At 45.2% G+C, this 24,553-nt stretch overlaps 1 protein-coding gene across 1 annotated transcript in view; it reads left to right on the forward strand.

The window, feature by feature from the left end:
* The window catches only part of Kcnk12 (potassium two pore domain channel subfamily K member 12), a 63,202-nt gene extending 39,306 nt beyond the window's left edge, over positions 1 to 23,896 (forward strand). The window contains exon 2 of the mRNA XM_057779688.1: positions 18,830 to 23,896. Coding sequence (XP_057635671.1) covers positions 18,830 to 19,731 — 902 coding nt within the window. The 3' untranslated portion in view covers positions 19,732 to 23,896. The remainder of the gene's footprint in view (positions 1 to 18,829) is intronic.
* The last annotated feature ends 657 nt before the right edge of the window (positions 23,897 to 24,553 follow it).

The raw sequence follows: 24,553 nt of genomic DNA on the forward strand, positions 1-24,553 counted from the left end.
TAGTTAGCCGGCTTTTAATAACTCATTTTGGTGAACGGTTTCTGGTGAGGAGAGAAGAGTTTAATCCCAGAGATGAGGCTGAGGCGCGGCGTGGGGGTTGACGCCAGCCCCAGCAGGAAAGCTGCGCCAGGGCTCAGAGCTCTGGGGAACTGCTTTTTGCTCACCGCCTACCAAAAGCACTGGCCTCGGGGCAAGGCTGTGGCTCAGCGGGAAGGAGCTTGCTGAGAGTGTACTTGGATTTCATCTTCATCATAGCATACACAAGGCCTTGGATTCTACCTTCACCACCAAGAGAGAAAAACACTGGACTGCACCATGGGATTTTGTCCTGTTTCCCCAGCTTTCCTGACCCCTCAGTCTCCTCAGCCCTCAGTCTCCTGTAGCACGAATAATAAAAACCCAGAGACAGATATTAGGGTTCAGGCTGAAGATCAGAAAAGCAAAGCAGCCAACTAAAAAGTTTCTGCACCTCAATAGGCCTCTCCACCAACCCAGTAATCGGAATCAGACCAAGTCAAACTGAATTAGAAAAAGCCCAGGTTTAATGGATGCAAATGCTCCCAGATGACTTTCCAGACCCCCAGAAAGGAGTCAGGAAAGGAAGACTGGAAAACCACATATTAGTGGTCTGAGGAGCAGTGGGAGTAATCTTGAGCCTCTCTGGGGAGCGGTTATCTTTTGGTGGGCTTTCTCAGGGGTGGAGTCTGGACTGAGGCAACTCCCAGGGGAGGAGGCTTGGGGTGGAACTTCCACCGGAACATTCCAGACTCTTTGGGTGTGTGGATGCCAAGGACAACCACTAGAGAGAACTTTCATCTCTATCAAATCTTCCCGCTGAAAAGGTGAGATCCTGTCTCCATGAATTCTTAGACTCCACACTCCAGTGAGTTCCTGTCTCATCACCCCCCCCCCTTTTATTTTCCTTTTAGCTGTCCTGGAACAAGCTTTTGTTGACCAGGCTGGCCTTGAACTCACAGAGATCTGCCTGCCTCTGAAGTGCTGGGATTAAAGGCGTGCACCACCACTGCCTGGCCTTCCCCTTTCTATTCCTTTCTCTGCTCAGCCATATCGCTCCTGTCTCTACCTCCCCAGTCCTGAGATTAAAGGTGTGTAACTCCAAAACACTGAGATTAAAGGCGTGAGCCACCACCACCTGGATCTGTGGTTCCTGGATTGGTTTTGTGTAGCCCAGGGTAGCAGCCTTGAACTCACAGAGATCCACCTGCCTCTGTCTCCCAGAGTCCTGGTGATTAAAGGTGTGTGCCACCACTCCCTGACCTCTAGTGGCTTAGCTTTGCATTCTGATCTTTAGGTAAACTTTATTTATTGAAATACAAATAAAATATCACTACAATCTCCTGCCATTAAACAGAGAAAATCATCCCAGAGCCCCCCAAAAGACAAGCCAGCCAGGCAGGATGATAGAGGGGTAGTTTTGCCATGTAGCTGGCTGGTTCCTGCCACTGTATCCAGAGTCACTGAGCATTGGAGTGAGATGGATACTCAGCCCTGCACCCACAGAGACCTAAGCTAAATATTCCTGCCTTTCGAATTAGCCCAACCACATGCAGCAACAAACACAGAAGAGAAGTTGTCAGTCTCAGCTTTTCCACCAACAGGCCCATATCTCCAGCATCTATCAATCATATCTATCTGTCTATCTATTGCAGGATATTTGAGCACACTGTGAATCCCTAAGCCTGTTTTTAGTTGTGGTATGTGTCAGCCCTAGCCCATAGCCTTTAATCCAAAAGCTTTCTGCTTGAATATTGTAAACCGGATTAAGTAAAGTCAACCACTGGTCAAGAGACCTAGCAAGCAACCAGTTGACAGGAAAAAAAGAACCATAGCGTAAGAGGGAGTAAGGAGGACGGATAGAGAGATGCTAGGAAGGAGATGGGAGGGACATTCAGTTTGAGGAGTCTTATTTGAGATGGCATAGGAAAAAGCCTTTCTGGGATGCTGGCTGAGGAGGAAAGTCAGCTGGGTGTTTTCTCTCCCTCTCTGAGCTAGTAGACTTTCACCCCAGCATCTGGATCCCAAGTCTTTATTGGTAAAACTGAACAATTGAGATTTAGTTAAAAACAACTATTATCTATCTACCATCTGTCTATTTATCAATCTATCATCATCTCTCTATACTCTATCATCTATATTATCTATCACCTATCTATTTATCATCTGTCTCTCAAGATTGACAAAGCTGGTGCTTACTTCTAGATGGACCCAACAGGGAACCCAAAGCCAGAAGTGAAGCTGGGGCCAGTGAAGGGAAAAGAATATGAAGCTAGCTGTGCTAAATGAGAAATCGCTCCCCACCCTTGAATAGATCCCAATAGTAACAGTAAGCCAGTCACAGTGGTATGCATCACCACAGGGAAGCTGAGGCAGAGGAGGCCTTGGACTGTGTTAAAATCCAGCCTATGCCACCTTTGAGGTAAAGACTGTCTCATCACTACCCCTTCCATCCCTGCCTGTGCAAGTGCCCCTGTCAGGTTCCTACCCAGTCATCTGGCCAACACAGCTTCAGACTCAGGACACTGTGGGTCATCCTGGAATTCTCCCAACATTCCATCCAACAGTTGTGCAGGTACACGTGAGTTCCTGTAGCCTCAGCCAGTACCCAGCTAGGAAGAGAGATGCCTGTTTGTCTTCTGATATCTCTCTCTCTCCCCCTTCCCACCTCTGTTTTTTTGGCACAGATTTCTCTGTGTAGCCCTGGCTATCCTGGAACTCATTCTATAGACCAGGTTGATCTTGAACACAGAAATCCACTTGCCTCTGCCTCCTGAGTGCAGGAATTAAAGGTGTCCACTACCACCACCTAGCCTCTGACTGTTTTCTTGACAGCCTCCCACAGCTATAAGCAGCCTGTGGAAGAACACCGCACACAATGACTCTAATACCTTAAATGCATCTCCCACAAATATCCAGGTTAATTTCTGATGACAGAAGTCACAAAATAATCCCACACCAGTTCAGAATTATTAATAATAAAAAGGCCATTTATTTCAGGGGAAAAACTTACAGATCACTGTCCTAGATACAAGTCCTCTACAAAAACAAGAACAGAGTCTAGCAGCCTGATGTGGGAGCCAAAAGCAAGAGAGCAAGCACAGGCTTTACAGCTGCTTTTTACAGTATCAGAGACCACACCCAAGTGGGCTGGTATCTGAAGGGGTGGAATGTGCTCCCACAGCACCTCCCCCTTTTGTTTAAATAAGAGAGTTCCAAACTCAATTCAAAACTATATACACTAGGAACAGATATCAAGTATAATTAGAATTACAAGCATCATAAACAATATTAAGCTAGGAATGTATGCTAAATGTTTTAGTAAACATCCTATCCTAAGGGGCCTAAGTCTTGTATAGGAAATGGCTTGGCTAGTTCATAAAAGTACAATAACTATGACTATCTAATCTTCAACCCCATCGAAGGTCTGAGAAGGGAGATAATATTACTTAAGCAGGCAGGAAGTGCAATCAAGCAGCTTCCAAAGTGAGCAATACATGATGGAGCAATCATCCAAAGTCTCATTTTGCAACATTGAAGAAACCAACTTTGTAGCGTAACTGACAGACCATTTTTAGAGGCAAGAAATTTTTCAGAACCATCTTACCGTGTCTTGGCAAGATTTGACAGCCTTTTTCCTTGTGTCCTGCTCATCCATTTTGGATACCATGTTCTTTGTGAGTGGTTGAGACATAGGCAGTTCTTTGCCCAAAGGCCAGTTGTGCCAAGAAGAAAACAAACTCTGAGAGGAGTGTCTTTGGTGCTCAGTATTCTCTTGGGAATAGATTAGTGCTGTCAGGAGCAATCATGTCTCATACCAACAGAACCCTAAGTTATCTAAATGCCATGTTCTACAGATCCTTAAAGTGGTTGAAGATTACCTATCTAGACAGAATACAATCTCTATGTATCTAAAAAACCTAATTGATCTGACTGTATGTACAACAAACATGAACAACTTTTGACCTATAATATTTTATACCTGTATAACTTAAAAACTAAAACTTCATGTCAGAATATTAAATAATCTGTAAACAAATGTGCAATAAATGAGGGCAATGACCTCAAAGTGTAAACAATCTATAAGTATCTTGATCAGAGGTAGAAGTAATAAATATTGCAATATGAAAATATGTTCTATAGCTGGGCAGTGATGGCACACGCCTTTAATCCCAGCACGTGGGAAGCAGAGGCAAGCAGATCTTTGTGAGTTTGAGGCCAGCCTGGTCTACAAGAGCTAGTTCCAGGACAGGCTCCAAAGCTACAGAGAAACCCTGTCTCGAAAAATCAAAAAAAAAAAAGAAAATATATCCTAAAAGTTGTATCAATATACAAAATGTCCTAAACAGAGGTAGAAACATGAATATATACAATCTAAAAGAAAAACGTTGCATAGGTGTACAAATAATGTAAACAAAAATAACAAATATAATTTGAACTTGTATCAATATACAAAAACTATACCAATGTAAATTATGCATAAATAATAGCTCACAAGTATTCACTATATTACTCACTATTATTAATCCCCCCATTTTTTTGAATAAACATAGTTTTCACCACAACCCTCTATCTAGTACAAGTAATAACAACCCCTAAACAGTGTTCCCAACCCTAAGGACAAATAATTTTGGGATGGGGGCATTGTCCTCTAGAATTGCTTCCCACTGTCATAGGAGTGATATTCTCTTAATGGGATCCTGCAAAAGTATAGTGATGATTAAGTTTCAAAATTACTGTCTAATATAGCTGCAAACAATTTCCGAGCAGTCTATAGGGTTTTTTTTTTCCCACAAAGTTCTTATTTGGAGTTCTGGCCAGAATGTCATGAGAAAGTGCACCATTCCAGTAGCTGTTACCCCAAAAAACAGTCTTATAGAAGCGCTATCTGCATCACAATGTCATCTCAACCAGGTGGATTTGTTGCTATGGGGCCCCATCTTCTTCCTGGAATTTTCAAAGATTACTGCAAAAAGGATCTGTAGGAAAATCTATTGTTCATTGTGGAAAGCTTAAACATCATTCACATAAACATACATTCAATGAAGAATATGATATAGGTAAAATAGCAATGGAGAAAGTAAAATTTTTTCTAAAGTCTTCCTTCTGTCTCATACTAGATGGTTCCCGATACGAGACAGAAACTCTAAATGTTCCTTTTACCAACGTGCTTGGATTTAGAGAAGTACAGAGCCATTGTCCAACTCCAAAACCAGCTCTATATATTCATAAAGATATATGTGTGTATATGAATATATATATATATATAGGTCACCTGTCCTTACAAGTCATATTCCTTTTTCATGATGATGATCCTTATTGGATAGCTATTTTTCCTTCTGTTAGCATCCAAACAGCCAGGGTTTCTTGAGTTTTTGAAGATGTGTATTTTCCTGGAAAGACAAGAGTAGAACCCTGCCCCAATTCATATGAAGTTTTCTTACCACCTATATGATTGTCACCATGTGGATGAGCTGTCATTTCTCTTTTTCAAGAGGTTTCACCTTTTCAAAGTGAATCTTTATTAATTTTGATGGTATCCATAATTTTCTTCTCCTGTGGAAACAAGAGCAAAACCCCTACCCTAGCTTAGCACATCTCCTGGTTTCCATTGTGAAGTCAACACAACCTTGAAATATACTGGTTGATTCAATTCAGAAGTTTTTACAATTATCCAATGCCTTCAGTTGCTGTTGTTCCTTTCTCATTAACATTAAGAAAATTCAAGGTTAATAAAGCATTATGCAATCTATTTCTAGAAGTATTTTCCATCCATGTCGACCGCCTTGATGGGTTACTCTGTCTAGGGTCTGTAACCCGCCTGGCTGGTCAGTTATTCCAGGGTCACGGAGAGGTACCACCTGAAAGACATGGGCTGATAAGAGGAATGAGGCTAAGCATATTTGTCAAAGCCTCCGTTTATTAGAGTCATGGTTACAGCTTATATAGCCCCTGGATGAGGAGCTTGAGGGGCTGGGGCACGGGATCTTGCCACGTGGTCCATGACCGTCACGTAGGCCAAGAGGTTACGATCGGTCAGGTCACGATTCCTTGGTCAGGAAGTCACAAGTTGACCCACCTAGTTCTCTAGATAGTTTGGAATGTGAGGCAGGTTCCGTTAACAGATAGCTCTCTATTAATAGTTAATTTGGGTGTGGGATAGGCTTTGTCAATAAGACTATTCTCAATACAATTGAGAAGTAGAGCTCTCTGCAAAACTCCTCACTGCGGTGATTCCTGTAAATTTTGGGGGGACATGGCTCCTGACACGTCCATTTCTGTTTGTTCAGCATATCCTTTATAGTACAATTTGACCTATATAACTGCCTGACCTATAAGATTATTTGGTATACTTATAATATGCTTTTATATTATAATAAACAAAAAAACCATTTCATTTTCTTAGATACATATGCCAGACCATTGTTTGTCTTTATTTGTGCATGAATGCCCATGATGGCCATAACTTCTAATAAGTGTGTGATTACTGAATCAGCATTTTCTGAGCTCAAGGCAGTTGCCCATTGAAAACCTGAATATGTGTCTATGGTGTGGTGATATTTTAATATTTATCAAATTCCGTATAATGGAACACATCCATCTGCCAGATTTCATTCCTCTGAGTTACTGAGTACCCTTTGGGTTACTCACTGTAGGTAATGGTTTTTGCTTATAGAAAGAGAAAGTAGGACGTCTCTTTATAATCTCCTTAGCTAGTTGCCATGTAATGGAAAACTCTTTCTTTAAACCTTTGCTATCGACATGATTTTTTTAATAAAATTCAGAGGCTCGCAACACACTTCCAATCAATAATTGATTAATTTTTATATTACCTTGTGCTAGAGGACCTGGTAGACCCATATGGGATCAGATGTATATGGGACAAAGCCTATTCCTGATAATGTCTTGCACCTGGATGAATTATGAAGTCAATTCCATATCATCTGGTATAAATTCAACAGTTTCAATATGCAAGACAATTCTTTCTGCATATTGTGAATCAGTAACTATATTGAGAGGTTCTTTAAAATCCCTTAGTACCATAAGAATAGCATATGATTCTGCCTTCTGGATAGAATTATAAAGGCTTTGTTCCATCTTACTTAATTCTTTTGATTTGTAACCTGCTTTCCTTGATTTATTTGCATTGGTATAAAATGTATGGGCTCCAGTTAGTGGTGCATCATGTACAGTTCAGGAAGAATTCAAGAAGTTCTATTTATGAGGTTAAGTCTATTGCTTTTGGGATAATTGCTATTAATTTCTCCCAAAAAATTCGGACAAACTTTTCCAGGGTTCATTGTCTTCCCATAACTTTTTTATTTTTTCAGCAGTAAAAGGCACTATAATCTCTGCTGGATCTATACCTGCTAATTGACAAAGTCTCAATAAACCTTTTATGGTTAATTCAGAGACATTTTCCACATACATTTTTAATTTTTTACTTGGTTTATGTGGTAAAAAGATCCATTCTAAGTTAACATCATCCCTCTGCATCAAAATTCCTGTAGGAGAAAATCTAGAAGGCACTATGACTAGAATACAATTAATAATTGGATTCACCCTATCCACATGTGCCTCCTGTAATTTCTCCTCAACAATTGTCAATTCTTTTTCCACTTCAGCTGTTAATTCTCTGTGATTATTCAAGTCTTTATCACCATCCAAGGTTTTGTTTAAATGAATTATTAAATCAGGTGTTATCCCAACAGCCAGTCATAGACTGGAAATGTCTCCTAATAATTTTTGAAAGTCATTAAGAGTCTGTAACCAGTCTCTCCTAATTTGTGCCTTTTGAGTTCTAATTTTCTATAAACCTATTCTGTAACCTAGGTAATTGACAGAATCTCCTCTTTGAAATTTTCAGGAGCAATTTGTAATCCCCATTTAGGCAAGACTTTCTTTTCTTCTTCAAACATTCTTTCTAAAGCATCAATATTTGAATCCGATAACAAAATGTCATCCATGTAATGGTAGATTATAGACTTAGGAAATTGCTTATGTATTATTTCCAATGGCTGGCTGACCAAGTATTGGCACAGGGTGGGGCTATTGAGCATCCCCTGTGGGAGGATGGTCCATTGATATCTCCTAGTAGGCTGAGAATTATTATAAGTAGGCACTGTGAATGCAAACTCTTCTCTATCCATTGCTGTAAAGGTATAGTGAAGAAACAATCCTTTAAATCAATAACTATGAGAGGCTATTCCTTTGGTAACAGAGAAGGCAGAGAAATTCCAGATTGAAGAGGGTTCATAGGTTGAATAACCTTGCTGATACCTCTAAGATCTGTCACCATTCTCCATTTTCCAGATTTCTTTTTGACAACAAATGCAGGAGAATTCCAAGGGCTGCTAGATTCTTCAATATATTGAACATCTAGTTGCTCTTGTACCAGCTGTTCTAAAGCCTGCAACTTTTCCTCAGCTAGAGGCCACTGCTTAACCCATATTGGTTAACTATTTTAAAGGTAGGGCTATTGATACCTCTGAAGGTTTATCAATTGCTTTGTGTTCTTGTACAGCTCGATGGCTGGTGTACATCATCTATAATATCTTCTAATATTTTCCTCAGAAAAATAAGTTTTTTGGGCTGCAGAATGTTAATCTGTATATTTCATTGCTGCAATAGGTCATGACCTCACAAATTCACTGCAATATTAGCTATATATGGCATCTGCCTTCCTATTTGCCCTTCGGTCCCTATGTATTCAACCCATCTCATGCTTTGTTTTACCCAAGATAGGTTTCCAATTTTCAGGAACTGAATATCTACCTCCTGAAGAGGCCAATTCAGATGCCAAGATTCTGGAGTAATGATACTTACATCCACACCCATGTCTAATAAGCCTTAAATAAAAATGTTATTTATACACACTCTTATCTTTGGTCTCTGATCATTTATAGAAGTCTGCCAGAATATATGTTTCCTATGTCCTACTGGAGTTTTTGATTCATCCTCCACATTTAACCCATCATTCAGACCAGTATTGTTAACAGCAGGCATTGGATTTTAAATTTTTTACTGGAAAGACATGTTCTCCACAGTAACTGGGAATAATTAGACCATGTTCATCATGGGAGCCTGCAAGAGCCCCCGCCCATGGAGTTTCCCAATGTTATTGGGTTGCCTTGTCTATCTTTCATAGACCTACATTCATTGGTCCAATTATCGGCCTTTGTTATACCTTCTGCATATACCTTAAGGCTGAGTCCTCCTATTTCTGCCATTGCCAGAGAAGACATTATTCCTAGGAATCCCTTGTCTACAATCCATTCTCAGATATCCCATTCTACCAAAATTAAAATATTTGGTATTTTGATGTCTTACCATTGGAAATTGCTTCTCCTACCCAAGCTTCAGTACCATAGCCAAGTGTCTCTACATTTATTGTATGCAAGACCCATTCATTCATGGGTGATGATCTGATCTTTAAAGGCCCAAGGGTCCTTTTGCATTCTATGTTGGCATTCTCATAAGCCAAAGATTCAATGATTATACTTCTAGCTTCTGGGTCAGTTACCCCTATTTGTGCAGCCCTAGTTAGTCTTTGTAAAAAAAAAAATAACTAAAAGGTTCTCTCTGACCCTATTCAACCCTATGATATGATTCAACTCTCCTAGTTCCTGAATTCTGTCCCAAGCCTTTAAAGCTGCTGTTCTACATAGGAACAAGGTGTGGTCATCGTAAAGAGCTTGATCCTAAGGATCAGAGTAAAGTCCTTCACCTAGAATTTGATCTAAGGAAATATCAAGTCCTTTTGTTTTTTTCTTATTGCTCTAAAATCTAGCTTATTCATTAAAAAAGCACCACCAAAGTAACTGCTTTCTACTTTCTAGGACTGCTGAGATTAACTGAGCCCAGTCTTGTGGCATTGCTTTGTTACTGGAAGCCCACGTTTTGGCCATTTCCCTAACAAAAGACGAATGTAGTCCATAAGCTACAATTGCTTGTTTAATTTCATTTAGATCAGTCATATGTATGGGCTCCCATTGAATTTCCTTTGACCACCTTAGGGTACTTGGGTCTATGTACTTTTTCTGATGTTATTACTGGAAAGGCAGGAAGAACTCTGGGGAAGCTATCCCAGAGATTTTTACATACTGATGAGGTTAAATTTTGCCTTTGTACCTTATGTCTCTGGTCATCAAAGTCGATCTGTTTCTCGGTCTTTTCACATCTACTTACCACTGCCTTTTGTAAAGTCTAGATCTCCTGTCCAGTGTTCTGTTCTAATGCCCTCATTGAGGATTCCAAGGTATGAAGTCTGTCCAGTAGAGATAATGTCTCATCCTTGGACATAATCTTCATAGCATGCATATTACCTTCCTGGAGAGACACTCTCTCAGTCAATCTGTCATACCCCTTCGACAGAGTCCAGTTAATACATCTGTACTCAAATAATGTTTCAACCCCCATTATGTGCCAAATTGGCTGTATCCTTCTCCAGAGTGCTGGATCTTCCTTTAAATAAATTATTATCAGTCTGTACCATTTCTAAAAGTACCTCAGTTGACTGTTTTGTTAGTTAAATTGTTTGTATCCTCCTTCAGAGTTCTGACCTCTTTTTCAAGAAGCTTGGTATCAGTCTGTAAAGACTGTACCATTTCTAAAACACCTCATTCTTAGCCCCATTGTCAAACCATATTTTTAAGAAAAAGATATTGAGGACAAGACTAATCCCCAGAATCAAAAATAGTGATGTAGAAGGGACATCTTATAAGTCTTGTAAAACCTCGTACATGGTGTAAGTAAAGAGGCTATTGAAACTTTGAACAGTCAGGTTGTCTGACATATTGCCCTTTTAATTTAGAAACTTATGATTTATATTTTGGATATTAAATCTTACCTGTTGTTTAATCAGCTGGATTAGGTACAATAACCATTACCTGCTAGTAGGTATCATGGGCCACCTAAAAATTGAACCCAGCTGGGTCTAGCAGTGCACCTGGAGTTATGTGACTGGTCTGAAATCTAATTTTAGAGTGAAATGCTGCAAGATATGCTTAGATTAAAAATAGTTATTTAATAGAAATCACAGACTGTATGAACCACAGTGGGCTCTGATTGGTCAGCAGTCACAGGAGTAAAGGGACAACAAGATAACAGAAGGCACCCAGGAAAGCCTGTATCTCACCTGAGTTTTCACATGGTGTGTGGTGGCAGGGCACAAGCACCAGGGCAAGTGCACAGGGACTGGAAGCTACTTCGAGGTGTGTAATGAAATAATATGAAGAACCATGCCTGATCTGTAGCAAGAAAAGCCACCGCTGAGTGAGAGTTCTATATCCAAATGAGCTACTGGCTCCGCGCGCACAGGCTGTGGTTGAGGTGGGCTGAGCCAGGCATGCTCCAAGCCTGGCGGCACGCAGCAAAACCAAAGTTTCTAAAACCAAACAGTGGGCACCAGATGATGATGGAAGACACAAAATAATCCCACACCAGTTCAGAATTATGAATAATAAAAGGGCTATTTATTTAAGGAAAAAACTTATAGATCATTGTTCTAGATAACAGTCCTCTGCAAAAGCAAGAACAGAGTCTAGCAGCCTGACGCGGGAGCCAGAAGCAAGAGAGCGAACACAGGCTTTACAGCTTTTTATAGTATCAGAGACCACACCCAAGTAGGCTGGTATCTTAAAGGCTATTGGCTGAAGGGACAGAATGTGCTCCCACAGCAAATTTCTTTTTTTTTAAATTTATTTATTTATTATATATACAGTATTCTGCCTGCATGTATCCATGCAGGCCAGAATAGGGCACCAGACCTCATTGTAGATGGTTGTGAGCCACCATGTAGTTGCTGGGAATTGAACTCAGGACCTCTGGAAGAGCAGCTAGTGCTCTTATCCTCTGAGCCATCTTTCCAGCCCCTCACAGCAAATTTCTAGCCTTTCAGATACCTGGGGGGGTGCAGGGAGTGGGAGTGGGTGAGGGTGCAGGGAGTGGGGGTGGGTGAGGTGCAGGGAGTGGGAGTGGGTGGGGGTGTCCTAGTTGTCAAACCTGGGAAGAATGGAAAGTCCAATTCAGCATTCTTGTGACTCAGATAAACATCACTTTTCCAGGCTTGGGATTTTCCACTTCTTTAGGAATTTAACAAAGGAATCCCTCCTTGAGAGGTTGTCCCTGCCTAAGCAGAGCAGCCATCACAACAGCCCAGGCCAGGCTCTCGCTGCTCTCCTCCCTCACTAGCACAGCGAGGGGCAGGTCAACATTCAGGTCCCTCAGGTGGGCATGGAGCTCAGTAGCAGAGGGCTTGCCAGCCTTGCTGCAAGCCTGGCTATGGTCGCCAGCGGTGACAAAGTAAAACAAAGCATCCAGTTGTTTTCCTCTCAAACACTGATAAAATAGGCCTCAGGCTTTAATAGGCTGCTATAACGAAAGCAGATTAAATATCTTCCAGTTTCATGTTCTAAAAATCAAGAGCTTTTTCTTATTGTGAGAAAACACACAAAATACAGTTAACACATCCAACACAGCCAGCACTAGGGAGACATTTCCAGGACCCCTGCACCCTCTCCCCAGGAAAGCCCCTATTCTTTACTTATAATTTGATCAATTAAATAAGTATCCCTTTAAAAAGTGTATTATATTACTGAAATAATGAAATAGTGCAGGTTTCTTTGTTTCCAGCTTCTTTTGTTCAATGTTCTTTATTACATGAGATTCATCATACTGTAAATAGCTATGGCTCATGTTTTTTGGTTTTTTTGTTTCCGATGAGTGAGGTTCCCTTGTAATAGGCAGACCATAGTCTAGTTACGTTGCTGGGCACTGACTTATCAATCAAAAACTTTAAACTATGTGAATGGAGTTTGTGGATACAGGTGCCTAAGGCTTTGAATGCCAGAGTTAGCGTTCTGGTTGGTGTGACTGCTCAGGTGTCTACTAAGGGCCTCTGAAAGAACAGTATGTGCTCCTAATCACCAGCCATCTCTCCAGCCCCCAATCTAAGGCTTCCTAAATTTACTTCATTTTGTTTTGCTTTTGAGACAGGGTCTAAAAGGATCACATCAGCTCAGGCCCAAAAGACCAATTTCTCAGCCAAAGGAAATGTATTTGTCCAAGGGAGATGAAGGGCGGGAAATAAGAGACAAAGACAGGAGACAGAGGATGAGGGAGGAGGGAAAGGGAACAAGGGATATTTGTCCCAGAGGGACAAAGGACTGACTCTGGATAGAGAGGAGACAGCATGGCCCTTAGGAAAACGTCAGTTTATAAAGGTAAAACGGGAAGCCTGTGCTAGGATGAGGTGTTTAAGCCTAATACCATGTTTGGACATGTTAATTAGGTAAGCCAAAGGGGGCTTCTCTTTGCTGGACTTCAGTACTTTGATAGCTGGACTTTGGTCGTCAGCCTCAGGAAGTGATCAAATAAAGGAATAGACCTTGGTGACTAGCTTTAGGAACACAATCTAATGGTTTTTAGCAAGGAAAATGGAATGGGGTAAAAGGTAAGGCCTGCCAGAGCCCTGTTTGCCATGCTCGAGCTGGCGAGAGTCGCTTCAGGGTCTCCTGTATCCTAGGCTGGCTTCCAGTTTACACGCAGCCAAGGATGACCTTGAACTCCCAGCCCTCCTGCCGGGGTTGTAAGCATTCATCGCCAGGCCTGACCTCTACCTCCACAGGTTCAATATAAATACAGAGTTCAGCCGGGCGATGGTGGCGCACGCCTTTAATCCCAGCACTCGGGAGGCAGAGGCAGGCGGATCTCTGTGAGTTCGAGACCAGCCTGGTCTACAGAGCTAGTTCCAGGACAGGCTCCAAAGCCACAGAGAAACCCTGTCTCGAAAAACCAAAAAAAAAATTCATTTCTTTGTGAGCCCAAGAAGTTGAGTTTGACTTTAGAATACTATAAAATCCTTCTTTCTCATTCCTGGGCAGACTACAAACATCTTGTTTGTTTTGTTACTGTTATTTGCTGTTATTTTTCATTCTTTTGTGGACAAATTTGGAACACAGCCAACAAAACATCTTTCTCAATGAGTAATGTCATAGGATTTCCCTTGAACTCGAGTCAGTAATCATAAAATGAATAGACAACTTGGGTGTTTCCTCCAGAGAATCAAGAAAACTGTTAGCATACAAGCTTAAGGAATTTGCTCGGAAAGCATTAGGGAGTGTTTTCTCTGGCCCATTTAAAAACAATAAGCTAACTGGAACAAAGTATCATTGATTTCTTCCCAGAGCTGGGCCTACTGCACACAGGGTCGTCCCTCTCTGTTGGGTGTGAAGGTAGTGGGGACGCTTCTGAAGCTTGGCTCCCACAGGCATGAAAATGTGTGGTGGTCAGACAGCTCAGACTCCATGCACCAAGATAATCAAGACCTCGCTCCCCTTTCTCAAGCAACTTTAATGGGCGCACTGTGGGGGCAGCCAGGCCTTCTGTGGGAATCCATTAACAAAGGCTTTAAACCCCAGCTTTCCACAAATGGGTAGGCATGTTACCTCTCTTAATTATAAGGACTGAAAAGAGTAAGCAACTGCCTGGGCCTAGGGCAGACCTTCCCGGACAAAACTCCAGTCATAGACCAGCACCACAGGACCCGGCTGGGCCAAAGCATTTTCCCTTGGCCTTGGTTGGAGCAAGGATGACTGACAGTGGTCCTAGGGAGGGGGTCAGAATGAGCAAGGGTGACTGACAGTGGTCCTGGAGAGAGAGGGGGGGTCAGGATGAGCAAGGGTGACTGACAGTGGTCCTGGAGAGAGAGAGGGGGTCAGGATGAGCAAGGGTGACTGACAGTGGTCCTGGGGAGAGGGGGTCAGAATGAGCAAGGGTGACTGACAGTGGTCCTGGAGAGAGAGAGGGGGTCAGGATGAGCAAGGGTGACTGACAGTGGTCCTGGGGAGAGGGGGTCAGAACGAACAAGGGTGACTGACAGTGGTCCTGGAGAGAGGGGATCAGAAGCCAGTGGCAGATGCCCAGATCTGCACTCTAAGTGCTGGGGAAGGGAACTTGTCCTCCAAAAGAATCCTTGTGTGATTCACTTGGTAAGTGAACCAGAGGCTATGTGGTCCTTCTATCTCAGTGGTCCCAGAGTGAGGAATCCCCTTCACAAGATGTCCTTCTGGAAGTCCGGCCCAACAAGGCTGTCTGCCTGGGAGTCATAAAAAATTCAGTTAGGGGAACAGGTGTCTTGCTGGCTTCCTGGCAGCTCAGTGGTTTGCATCTGTGCACCTGTTGCTGCTTGGTACACCTATTGGACCCTTCCTAGCGCTTATCTTCCCTACCCACACTGCGGTAAATATCCCCACCGAAAAGGCCCCTCTCCATGTGTTGGGGTTCCCATGATCAGGAGCCACCAAGAGAGGGAAATGTATAAGTGTTGTTTGAAAAGTTTCTGCACCCCAATAAACCTCTTCGCTGACGCAATAATCCAAATTAGACCAAATCAAACTTAATTAGAAAAAGTGCAGGTTTAATGGATACCAACACTCCAGGGTGGCCTTCCTGTTCCCCAGAGTGGAGACTGGGAAGGAAGACTGGAAAACCACGTGTTTGTTCTCTGGGGGGCAGTTTAAACACCTTGTGGGAGTGGTCTTGAGCATCTCTGGGGAGGGGTCATCGTTTGGTGGGCTTTCTCAGAGGAGGAGTCTGGACTGAGGCAACTCCCAGGGGAGGGGGCTTGGGATGGAACTTCTACCCAAACATTCCAGACTCTTTGGATATATGGGTGCCAGGGGCTGAGGTGAAGCTTCCATCCAAACATTCCAGACTCTTTGGGTATAGGGACGTGAGCTCAAGTGTGGCTACTTGCTGCAGGCATAGGGTAACATGGGAGAGGGGAGAGTTGGGAGTTGGTGGGCTCATGCTCAGCAGAAGGTGTGGCTGGAGAGGCATCCGGTTACCTGCCATCTTGGAGACCTCAGGCTTCTGTTGAGGGAGATGGGAAGGCACATTGCTAGGAGAAAAAAATAGATTGTTATTACTGGCTCTATGAATGGGGCTAGTCATGGGAAGGGTGATTAACTCCAGAAAGAATGGGACAGAGAAGTGCCCTGGTTGTACAGGAGAAGCACGGGTGAATAAGTGAGACACGAGGGCAAGATATGCCCTTCAAGCCCAGATTTCAGTTGCTGGGTAGGTGCCCATTTGAGCCAGGAGAGGTGATACCAATGGTGAAGTTCCAGGAGCTGGTGTAGGTACTGGTGTTATCTGGAGGGCCTTTGTAAGTTGGTCTTGGCCCAGACAATAGGAGTGACCTGTAAAATATGCTTGAAAATGGGCCGGGTTAAAATGGGCTCTGGAGACTGTTTTCACCAGACCAATTCCTTGATGCAGCAGCAGAACTTTTTTCAGGAACCTGCAGGTGTCTGTAAGACAGCTGGGACAGATTCACATCCTGATGTCACAGCACAAGGCTATGGCTTTAGGTTAAAAGGTGTGAACATTTTAGAAGACAATTAAAGGAAATTGGAAACTCTGAACCTTTGAAGATACCTGTTAATTTTGGACTATGAAGCCTGTGGAAAAGGCACATCTGTCTGTACTTTAGCAGGAAACTTAACAAATGAAGTAATGAGCTACCAGTACCCTAAGTCACCAAACGCCATCAGACAGATCTGAGAGGGATAGGTAAATGAACAGAAGTGACCTGGCTTTTTTTTTTTTTTTTCTACACAGGCAATCCCAAGTCTCTCCATAGTCTTTGGCGAATACCAGTCTTAGAAGCAGTACTTGCCTTTAGCTGCTGAGTCCAGAAGGCCTGAAGATTTTCCTGTGGGGGTAGGGTTCAGTCTACCTGTCTTGACAGGATGAGATGATCGATTCCCCCCAGTCCAGGAAGCTGAGGTGGAAGGCAGCTTTTTGCTGCATGGGTGGCTTTGCCATACCCAAAGGCAAGCCTCCAGACAGGTCTTCTTCAGCCATGCATCTTCTTGGAGGAGATACAGGATGCTGCAGGAGCTGGCATGTCTCTGTCATAAGAAGCTCTTTTATTAAATGCCATACTCTCAGGGTATTATTACCTGTCATGTATATCTAAATTAGACATATAAGTTAAATTTGGACATATAGTTTACCCAATCAGTTACAGCTTACCAATGTCAGTAAAAGGCAAGAAGATTAGAAGGAATATTTTAGTATGTTAAAGAATTTTGGAGGCAGAATGTCTCCTTGGTAGGTCCAGGGCATGTGGGTACTCTTACCAAAGATGGCACTGAGGTTTTCACTTTGACCCCAACCAAAAATGTTGGCTATTCACATGTTATTATTTTTCCAGAGCTGTTGTAATCTGGAGTTACAAATTTTATAGATTTTTTAAAAATATTTATTTATTATGTATACAATATTCTGTCTGTGTGTATGTCTGCAGGCCAGAAGAGGACACCAGACCTCATTACAGATGGTTGTGAGCCACCATGTGGTTGCCAGGAATTGAACTCAGGACCTTTGGAAGAGCAGGCAATGCTCTTAACCACTGAGCCATCTCTCCAGCCCAATTTTATAGATTTCAAAACAACACAGAGACACAAAACAAGCATACTGTGGCCACATTATTTATACATATATATTAACAGACAGACAAACAAACCTTTTTCCAGGAAACTGTGTCAGCTGACCAACTTAGAAATCCTGGAGTAGGCTGCAGAAGCCAGGCGAGCACACAGAGGGTCCCACTGAGGGCCAGATCAGCAGGTGCTGAGAGGGAGAACAGAAACATAAGGACGGAACACCTATGCAGCTCAGAGTGGGAGGACAGGGAGAATCCCAGAGAGACAGATCACATGCCAGGAATGCAGACAAATAGCAAACAGCGAAGAGAAGTGGGGAGAGGGGTGCGGAGGGGGAGCAGGAGCGCAGTATCCAGAAACCACCGGCATATGGGGGGGGGTTGTTTCACACGGGCAAAAACTTTTAGGTGTTAAGGGACATAAGGTGTCAGCCCCAATTTAAAAAGGTTTTGTAAAAGGCAGCCCAATGGTGTTTGGAGATCAGGCCTCGAATTGTAAGTGTTCCTTTTTCAAGTCCATGCCAGGATTCACAGCCTAGAGCAATGCGTCCACTCTGGTAGACTTTGGGTGGAAAAAACAGAGGGGTGTGAGAAATGCTTTAACAGGACGTCTCCTGATAAAAGAATCCCACAGGGACAAGGTCAGGTCGGGTGCCTGGCACAGCCCTGTCTTCAATATGAGGCCCTGAGCCTCCAAAGACAATGACTTAGAAATCAGAACTTACCTAGATGAAGCCGATCATAACCTGGAGACCAAGAGCAGGTGCTGGGGGAGAAAGGTGTTTTCCCAACACATGGCCTTGGGCCAGTGAGAAAAACAGCCCCCCTTGGGACCTCCAGATAAAAAGTTTCTGCGCCCCAATAAACCTCTCCCCCTACACAATAATCCAAATCAGACCAAATCAAACTGAATCGGAAAAACTCCATGTTTAATGGATAGCAACAATCCGGGTGGCCTTACAAACCCCAGAGATGAGACTGGGAAGGAAGAAAGACCAGAAAACCAAGTGTTTGTTCTTGGAGTGGGGGAGGGGGGGAATTTAAATACCCTGTGGGAATGGTCTTGAGCATCTCTGGGGAGGGGTCATCGTTTGGCTTTCTCGGGGTGGAGTCTGGACTGAGGCAACTCCCAGGGGAGGGGGCTTGGGATAGAACTTCCACCCGAACATTCCAGACTCTTTGGATATATGGGTGCCAGGGGTCTGGGGTGAATTTTCCACCCAAACACTGTCCTACCCCCACCTGATTTAAATCAGTTAAGACAGAAGTTGGTTGATCCCGCAACATCTGTATTCGCCTGCCAAGTGCTTGCACCAGATAGAGACTGCCTGCCCTAGCTGACCCCGACTCTTATCTCCACAGGTTTCGGCATGACCACCCCAGCCACAGTGGGTGGGAAGGCCTTCCTCATCGCATATGGACTGTTTGGCTGTGCGGGGACCATCCTGTTCTTCAACCTCTTTTTGGAGCGCATCATCTCTCTGCTGGCCTTCATCATGCGCGCCTGCCGAGAGCGCCAACTGCGCCGCAGCGGCCTGCTGCCCCCCACCTTCCGTCGAGGCTCGGCACTATCGGAGGCCGACAGCCTGGCGGGCTGGAAGCCCTCGGTGTACCACGTGCTGCTCATCCTGGGCCTCTTCGCCGTGCTGCTAGCATGCTGCGCCTCGGCCATGTACACCAGCGTGGAGGGCTGGGACTACGTGGACTCGCTCTACTTCTGCTTCGTCACCTTCAGCACCATTGGCTTCGGGGACCTGGTGAGCAGCCAGCACGCCGCCTACCGGAACCAGGGGCTCTACCGCCTGGGCAACTTTCTCTTCATCCTGCTCGGCGTGTGCTGCATCTACTCGCTCTTCAACGTCATCTCCATCCTCATCAAGCAGGTGCTCAACTGGATGCTGCGCAAGCTGAGCTGCCGCTGCTGCACGCGCTGCTGTCCGGTGCCCGGCGCGCCCCTGTCACGGCGCAATGCCATCACCCCGGGTTCCCGGCTGCGCCGCCGCCTGGCCGCGCTAGGTGCCGACCCCGCGACCCGCGACAGCGACGCCGAGGGCCGCCGCCTGTCGGGCGAGCTCATCTCCATGCGCGACCTCACAGCGTCCAACAAGGTGTCGCTGGCGCTGCTGCAGAAGCAGCTGTCCGAGACGGCCAACGGCTACCCGCGCAGCGTGTGCGTCAACACACGCCAGAACGGCTTCTCGGGCGGCGTGGGCGCGCTGGGCATCATGAACAACCGGCTGGCAGAGACCAGCGCCTCCAGGTAGAGCGGCCGCCCGCCCCCAGCGCCGCGGACCCTGCTTGGACTGCGCGCGGTAGGGCGGGTTTGCTTCAGTTCTTCTCTCCGAGATGGCGCTTTCTTAATCTTTATCCAATAAAAACGAAACAAAAAAAAAACATAAAAAACAAAAAATGTTTTCTAAAGAAATACTATTTGGCCAGGCCTGACGTTATCAAGGGCAAGTTTAAGATGAGACTGTGATCTTTTGAGTCCCCTCTTGGAGAATCGTGGCCGCCAACAGATTTCTCTTCCTGGAAAAGAGAAAACGTGGCACCCCAAATCTACCCCCCTCCCCGTGCCAGTGAATTCCTGGGCTTTGCAGACAGGCACCAAAGCCTTCCCCATGCGCATAAGCAGCTGGCAACCCCGAAGCATATGGTGCCGCCTTTCATGGCTCTGAATTACCTCCTCAGCCTTTAGAATCCTGGCCCGGCCTAGCAGCTTCCTTCTGGTCGTCAGAAGTGATATAGTCACAGTTTTGACAGGTGGGGGTAGGGAGCGCCATATGTTGCCTTCCCGTGTATATATATATAGAACAGCCACTACACACCGGGAACGGTGTAGTATTATGCAATGAGAGGAAACAGCACCAACCAGCGGTCGGTGGCATCTCCCCCCACACTTGGAAATTGCAAGTGGTGAGGGGCTTAGCTGGCCTTTTTCAGCCCGCAGCTAGTCCACTTCGTGAGTTCTTCTTGTGTAAACTCAGAGGGACCTGTAGGAGGAGGCGCTCTCTGACTGGGAGTCCTGCTCTGTGCTTCGGGGAGATCTCGGAAATGAGCCCCCCGACCTTTTCAGTCACAAGCTTCACGCACCGCACCGGTAGGGCCGCTTCCTGTTACTAATCAGGACTGGTTGTTTCGTCTCAGATAAGATTTTGTCATTGTTGTCTTCTTAACTATTGTTGGCCAGCTCAACTCTTTTCCCCTTTTTAGAAAGCCTAGAGGTGCAGCGCACAGCCCCCATCCACCTCCTTTCTGATTCAGGGCTCTGCCCTCTACCCCCACAGGGGAGGAGGGCACTACAGCACCAGAAGCCAAAAGAGCCATATTGCAAATGTCAGGCCATTAAACTTCTGTGCCTACCACATAGTGTTTAGGGGCAGGCACAATGAGATCACATTCTGAGCCCTGTGTGGTCTCCAAATAACCAGGTGGGTCTATTTTTCTCTGCACACTCTACACTGGAGGTGGAGGAGGCAGGAGGGATGGAGATACCAGAACCTATGGATGGGAGGGGTAGTGGGATAAAAGTGATGTTCTGAAGAATGGTCCTCAGGCTGAAGGACAGAACCTCCCAGACTCCTGCTCTGCAGAGGGAAGTCCAGACACCCAAGGCTTCATTGAAATGGCAGAATTTGAAAGCTGTGAAGGAACACACCTCTGCCTTTTTCTCATCTTAAGAAATGTCAACATTTAAGAAAAGTGTTCGTTCATGGTGTGACCCAATATACAACACTTCTGGTAGGAATTTTTGCAAGCGTTATCACCTGAATACTATCTGTCTCCCTGGCAGATGTGCCTAGAGTGTGTGTGCACATATGCATACACATACGCTCACACACACATAACATTAAAAACCATATTTGAATGCTGAACTCTTCTTTCCCCTTCCATTTTCAGCTAGAAAAAAAAAAAAAAAAACCAGGGCACAGGAGTTTAGTTTGGGTAATTTGTAGTCTGGTTTGGGGTTGGTCTCTAAACATGGGCTTTATTCTGGTGTAAAAAACCAGTGAGGTAAGACTGGCTGAAGAGAGGCAGTCTTACTAAATCTTCAAGGGGGAAACCCCTCCAGAAGTCATACTTCCAGGATCTACTGTGACTGTCCATCAGAACCAGCCCATAAGCTAACATCTGAATAATGGCTTTGGTCCCAGGAAGTAACTACACACTCTTAAGAGACTTAAGTCTCCAGTATAGAGCTTCTGACAGGACCTGGACGTAAGGCACCAGGCTCATCCCTTTAAAAAAGAAACAGATTAAAAAGCATTCAATTAGAGATGTCACCTAGGCAACGGGAAATAACTTGGGGAGCTGAGCCATCCAGAGGGGGATGTAGAGATTCCCGTGGCAGAGTCATCTGGACGAGACAAAATAGCAGTTTGCCCATTGGGAGGGAGCTTGGCAGCAGCACAGTGGGACTAAGGCTCGGTCACCAAGTCATCATGTGGTAAGATATCCAAACCACCCTTCTGACAAATGCATAGCACTGCACGGAATCCTGCCTCCTTGGGAGCAGGGGAACAACCACCAGGATCCTCCTCCAGGGGAGAGAACACCAAGCACTCCTTAGCAGCCTCTTCTGTCACCATGCTTCTGAGGCATCCCTGAGTTGCCTACACCGCACAGCCTTAGCGGTTTTCAGTTCCTTTTTTATGCATCATTTGTTTTGGAAGAAAGCAATCGGCTACGGTTAGAGCAAAGCCTCTCAATGAAGCATAGGCACGGTTGGAGGGGGCAGGGAAAGGAAGCCCCCTCTTTCCCTTCCTTCTCATGACATCCCAGAGAAACGTCTGTCCTCCAAGTATCTCGGGATCCAGTGACACATGTACATTGTTGCCCCTGTCCCTCTGGGCCCCATCACACAACACCAGTCTCAGTCCCACTATGTGGTATGACATCGCATCATTTTCCTCTGCCCAGACCAAAGGATTCAGTGGCCCAGATGCCTGGGGGCTCCTGAAAAGCTGGGGTTCCCCGGGTCAGGGGACTTGATGGAGCAATAGAGTTATGTGGTGTGACCTCTTATTTAAGAGAACTCGGAAAAGCAAGAATATAGGCTCTCCTATCGTTTAGAAACAATGACATTGATAAGAACCCCTTTCCTAAGAAGGGCTCCATGTCCTTAGATGGCAACATCTCTTCCATGGTCTAGTTTGACCCATGACTGGCAGCTCACCAATGTTCTCAACTCCTGTGGGCTGCCGCTCACCTGCCTAACTTCAGGTCCACATTCACAGGGTCCTACTGGGTTGTGGGTTCCTGTAATGACACGGTAGGGTTCCCATCATCGTTTGTCTTCTCCTTGTGGCCACACAGAACACAGAAGCCAGGGGCTGAGCCCCAGGCCCTCTTAAAGTTGAGTAGATAAAGAAGCCACTGTCCATGTCATTGTTCACTAAAGCCACATAGTCAGCCCCTGTGTCTTCCGAATGAAGCCCAAGGTCCTGATGGGGTGGTCTAAGGGCTAGGCAGCCTCAGGCCTTCAGCCCTTGAGCAGCAAACAGGGAGCCCTGGCCATTGCATGCCATGCACAGGTGTATCCATGCACAGCAGCCTTACAAACAGCCACTAGCCCTTTCCTCAAGGGACCTCCCCAGGTGGGGCCACTTGAAGAGACCTCCTTGGGTGTTGTTCCTCTCTGTGTCAGGGAGTTTTGTGTACAGTGTACAGTGTTTATGTGTTACACAGAAGCCAGCATCCCACCCCAAGCCCACCTCTAAAAATAGCTGGTCACCAAGACTCCCAGCAGGCTCCTCTTCCTACAGGTTCTAGAGTGAGGGTACCTGTGCCCTTATTAACAGAGGAGATGTTTCTGGGGGACTGATACCAACAGCACCCCATCTTGTCTGCCACCATAGGGCCTGTAGGCCATCTGGGTCTATCTTAGTGTAGCCTTTTACATTCTTAGGGAAAAAGAAAAGCACAAATCTCTATCAGTGTCTGGGAGGCCCTGCCACGCAGCAGCTCGGGGCACTGCAGCATCCAGAAGAGATGCTGGGCTTGTCTGTCTATCGCTAGGGTTGTTGGGTGACCCTGAAGTCTCCTCCTGTAGAGTGGGAAGGACCTTCTGAAGCCATTCCTGGCCCCACAGACATGTGGCCTGAACCTGGTGACCCTGGAGAAGCCCTGGCACCAGCAGGCATCCTGCCGTGTGATGTCACCTAATGCAGAGCAAAGCCAGCCTCACTGTGCACTGAGGAGAAGCGATGGCCTTTCTACACCAACCTGACCAGAGACACCCCCCCCCCGTCCCTCCTCCCAAAGAAGCTGGCCCTGGCTTTACAGCTCATTCCTTATGCTGTGTTCTCTGGGGAGGGGTTCCAGCATGCAGGTGAGCCTACAGCACTTGGAAACAACACTTTCTCCTCTGAGCAGCACTTTGCTGAGAGAACACTAAAGGGTATTTAAATTATTGATGAATAAAAAGCAGCCTGCCACCCTTTGTGCTGTTTGCTTTCTGTCTGGTCAGAGCTCCTCTTACTTCTCACACTGCCTGCCCAGGCTCCTCCTCCTGACTTCCTGCTCACACTGCCTGTCTAGGCCTCTCCAGACATAGGACTGCCAAATCAGAGCTACCCCTGGCCCAGCCTGAGCCGAGGTTGGTAGAGTCTGGGAATGAACTGAACCTCAACCATGCTCTCAAACCTGGTTGCACACTTGATCCTCCAAAATATGTGTGGAAAAGTGCTGAAGCTAGGCCCTACCCAGGGAATGGGGCTGCCATACTTAATTTTCAGGGGTCATACCTCATAAATGCTAGAGAGCAATTTGGACTCTGCTAGTAGAAGTTCAAAATAATAATTCTACTAGCTAACAACAGGTAAGAGGTTTATTCTTCTTCTGGGAAGGAGTTCCAGCACAGAGTCCCTCCATATCTGCCTATTCCCACACCATCCCATGGACCAAGGCTCTGTGGTCCAAGACCATTCACTTACATTCCAGACAAGGAAAAGGTCTAGACAGATGCCTCCCTTCAAGACCATGGTCCCGAGACAACACACGTCACTCATTCTCTATCAAACCAAACTTGTCATACGACCTAACATGGCTGCAAGCGGATCTGAAAACTACTTTTCTTCAAGTTAG

Source organism: Chionomys nivalis, chromosome 1, assembly GCF_950005125.1.
Source record: "Chionomys nivalis chromosome 1, mChiNiv1.1, whole genome shotgun sequence".
Lineage (NCBI taxonomy): Eukaryota > Metazoa > Chordata > Mammalia > Rodentia > Cricetidae > Chionomys > Chionomys nivalis.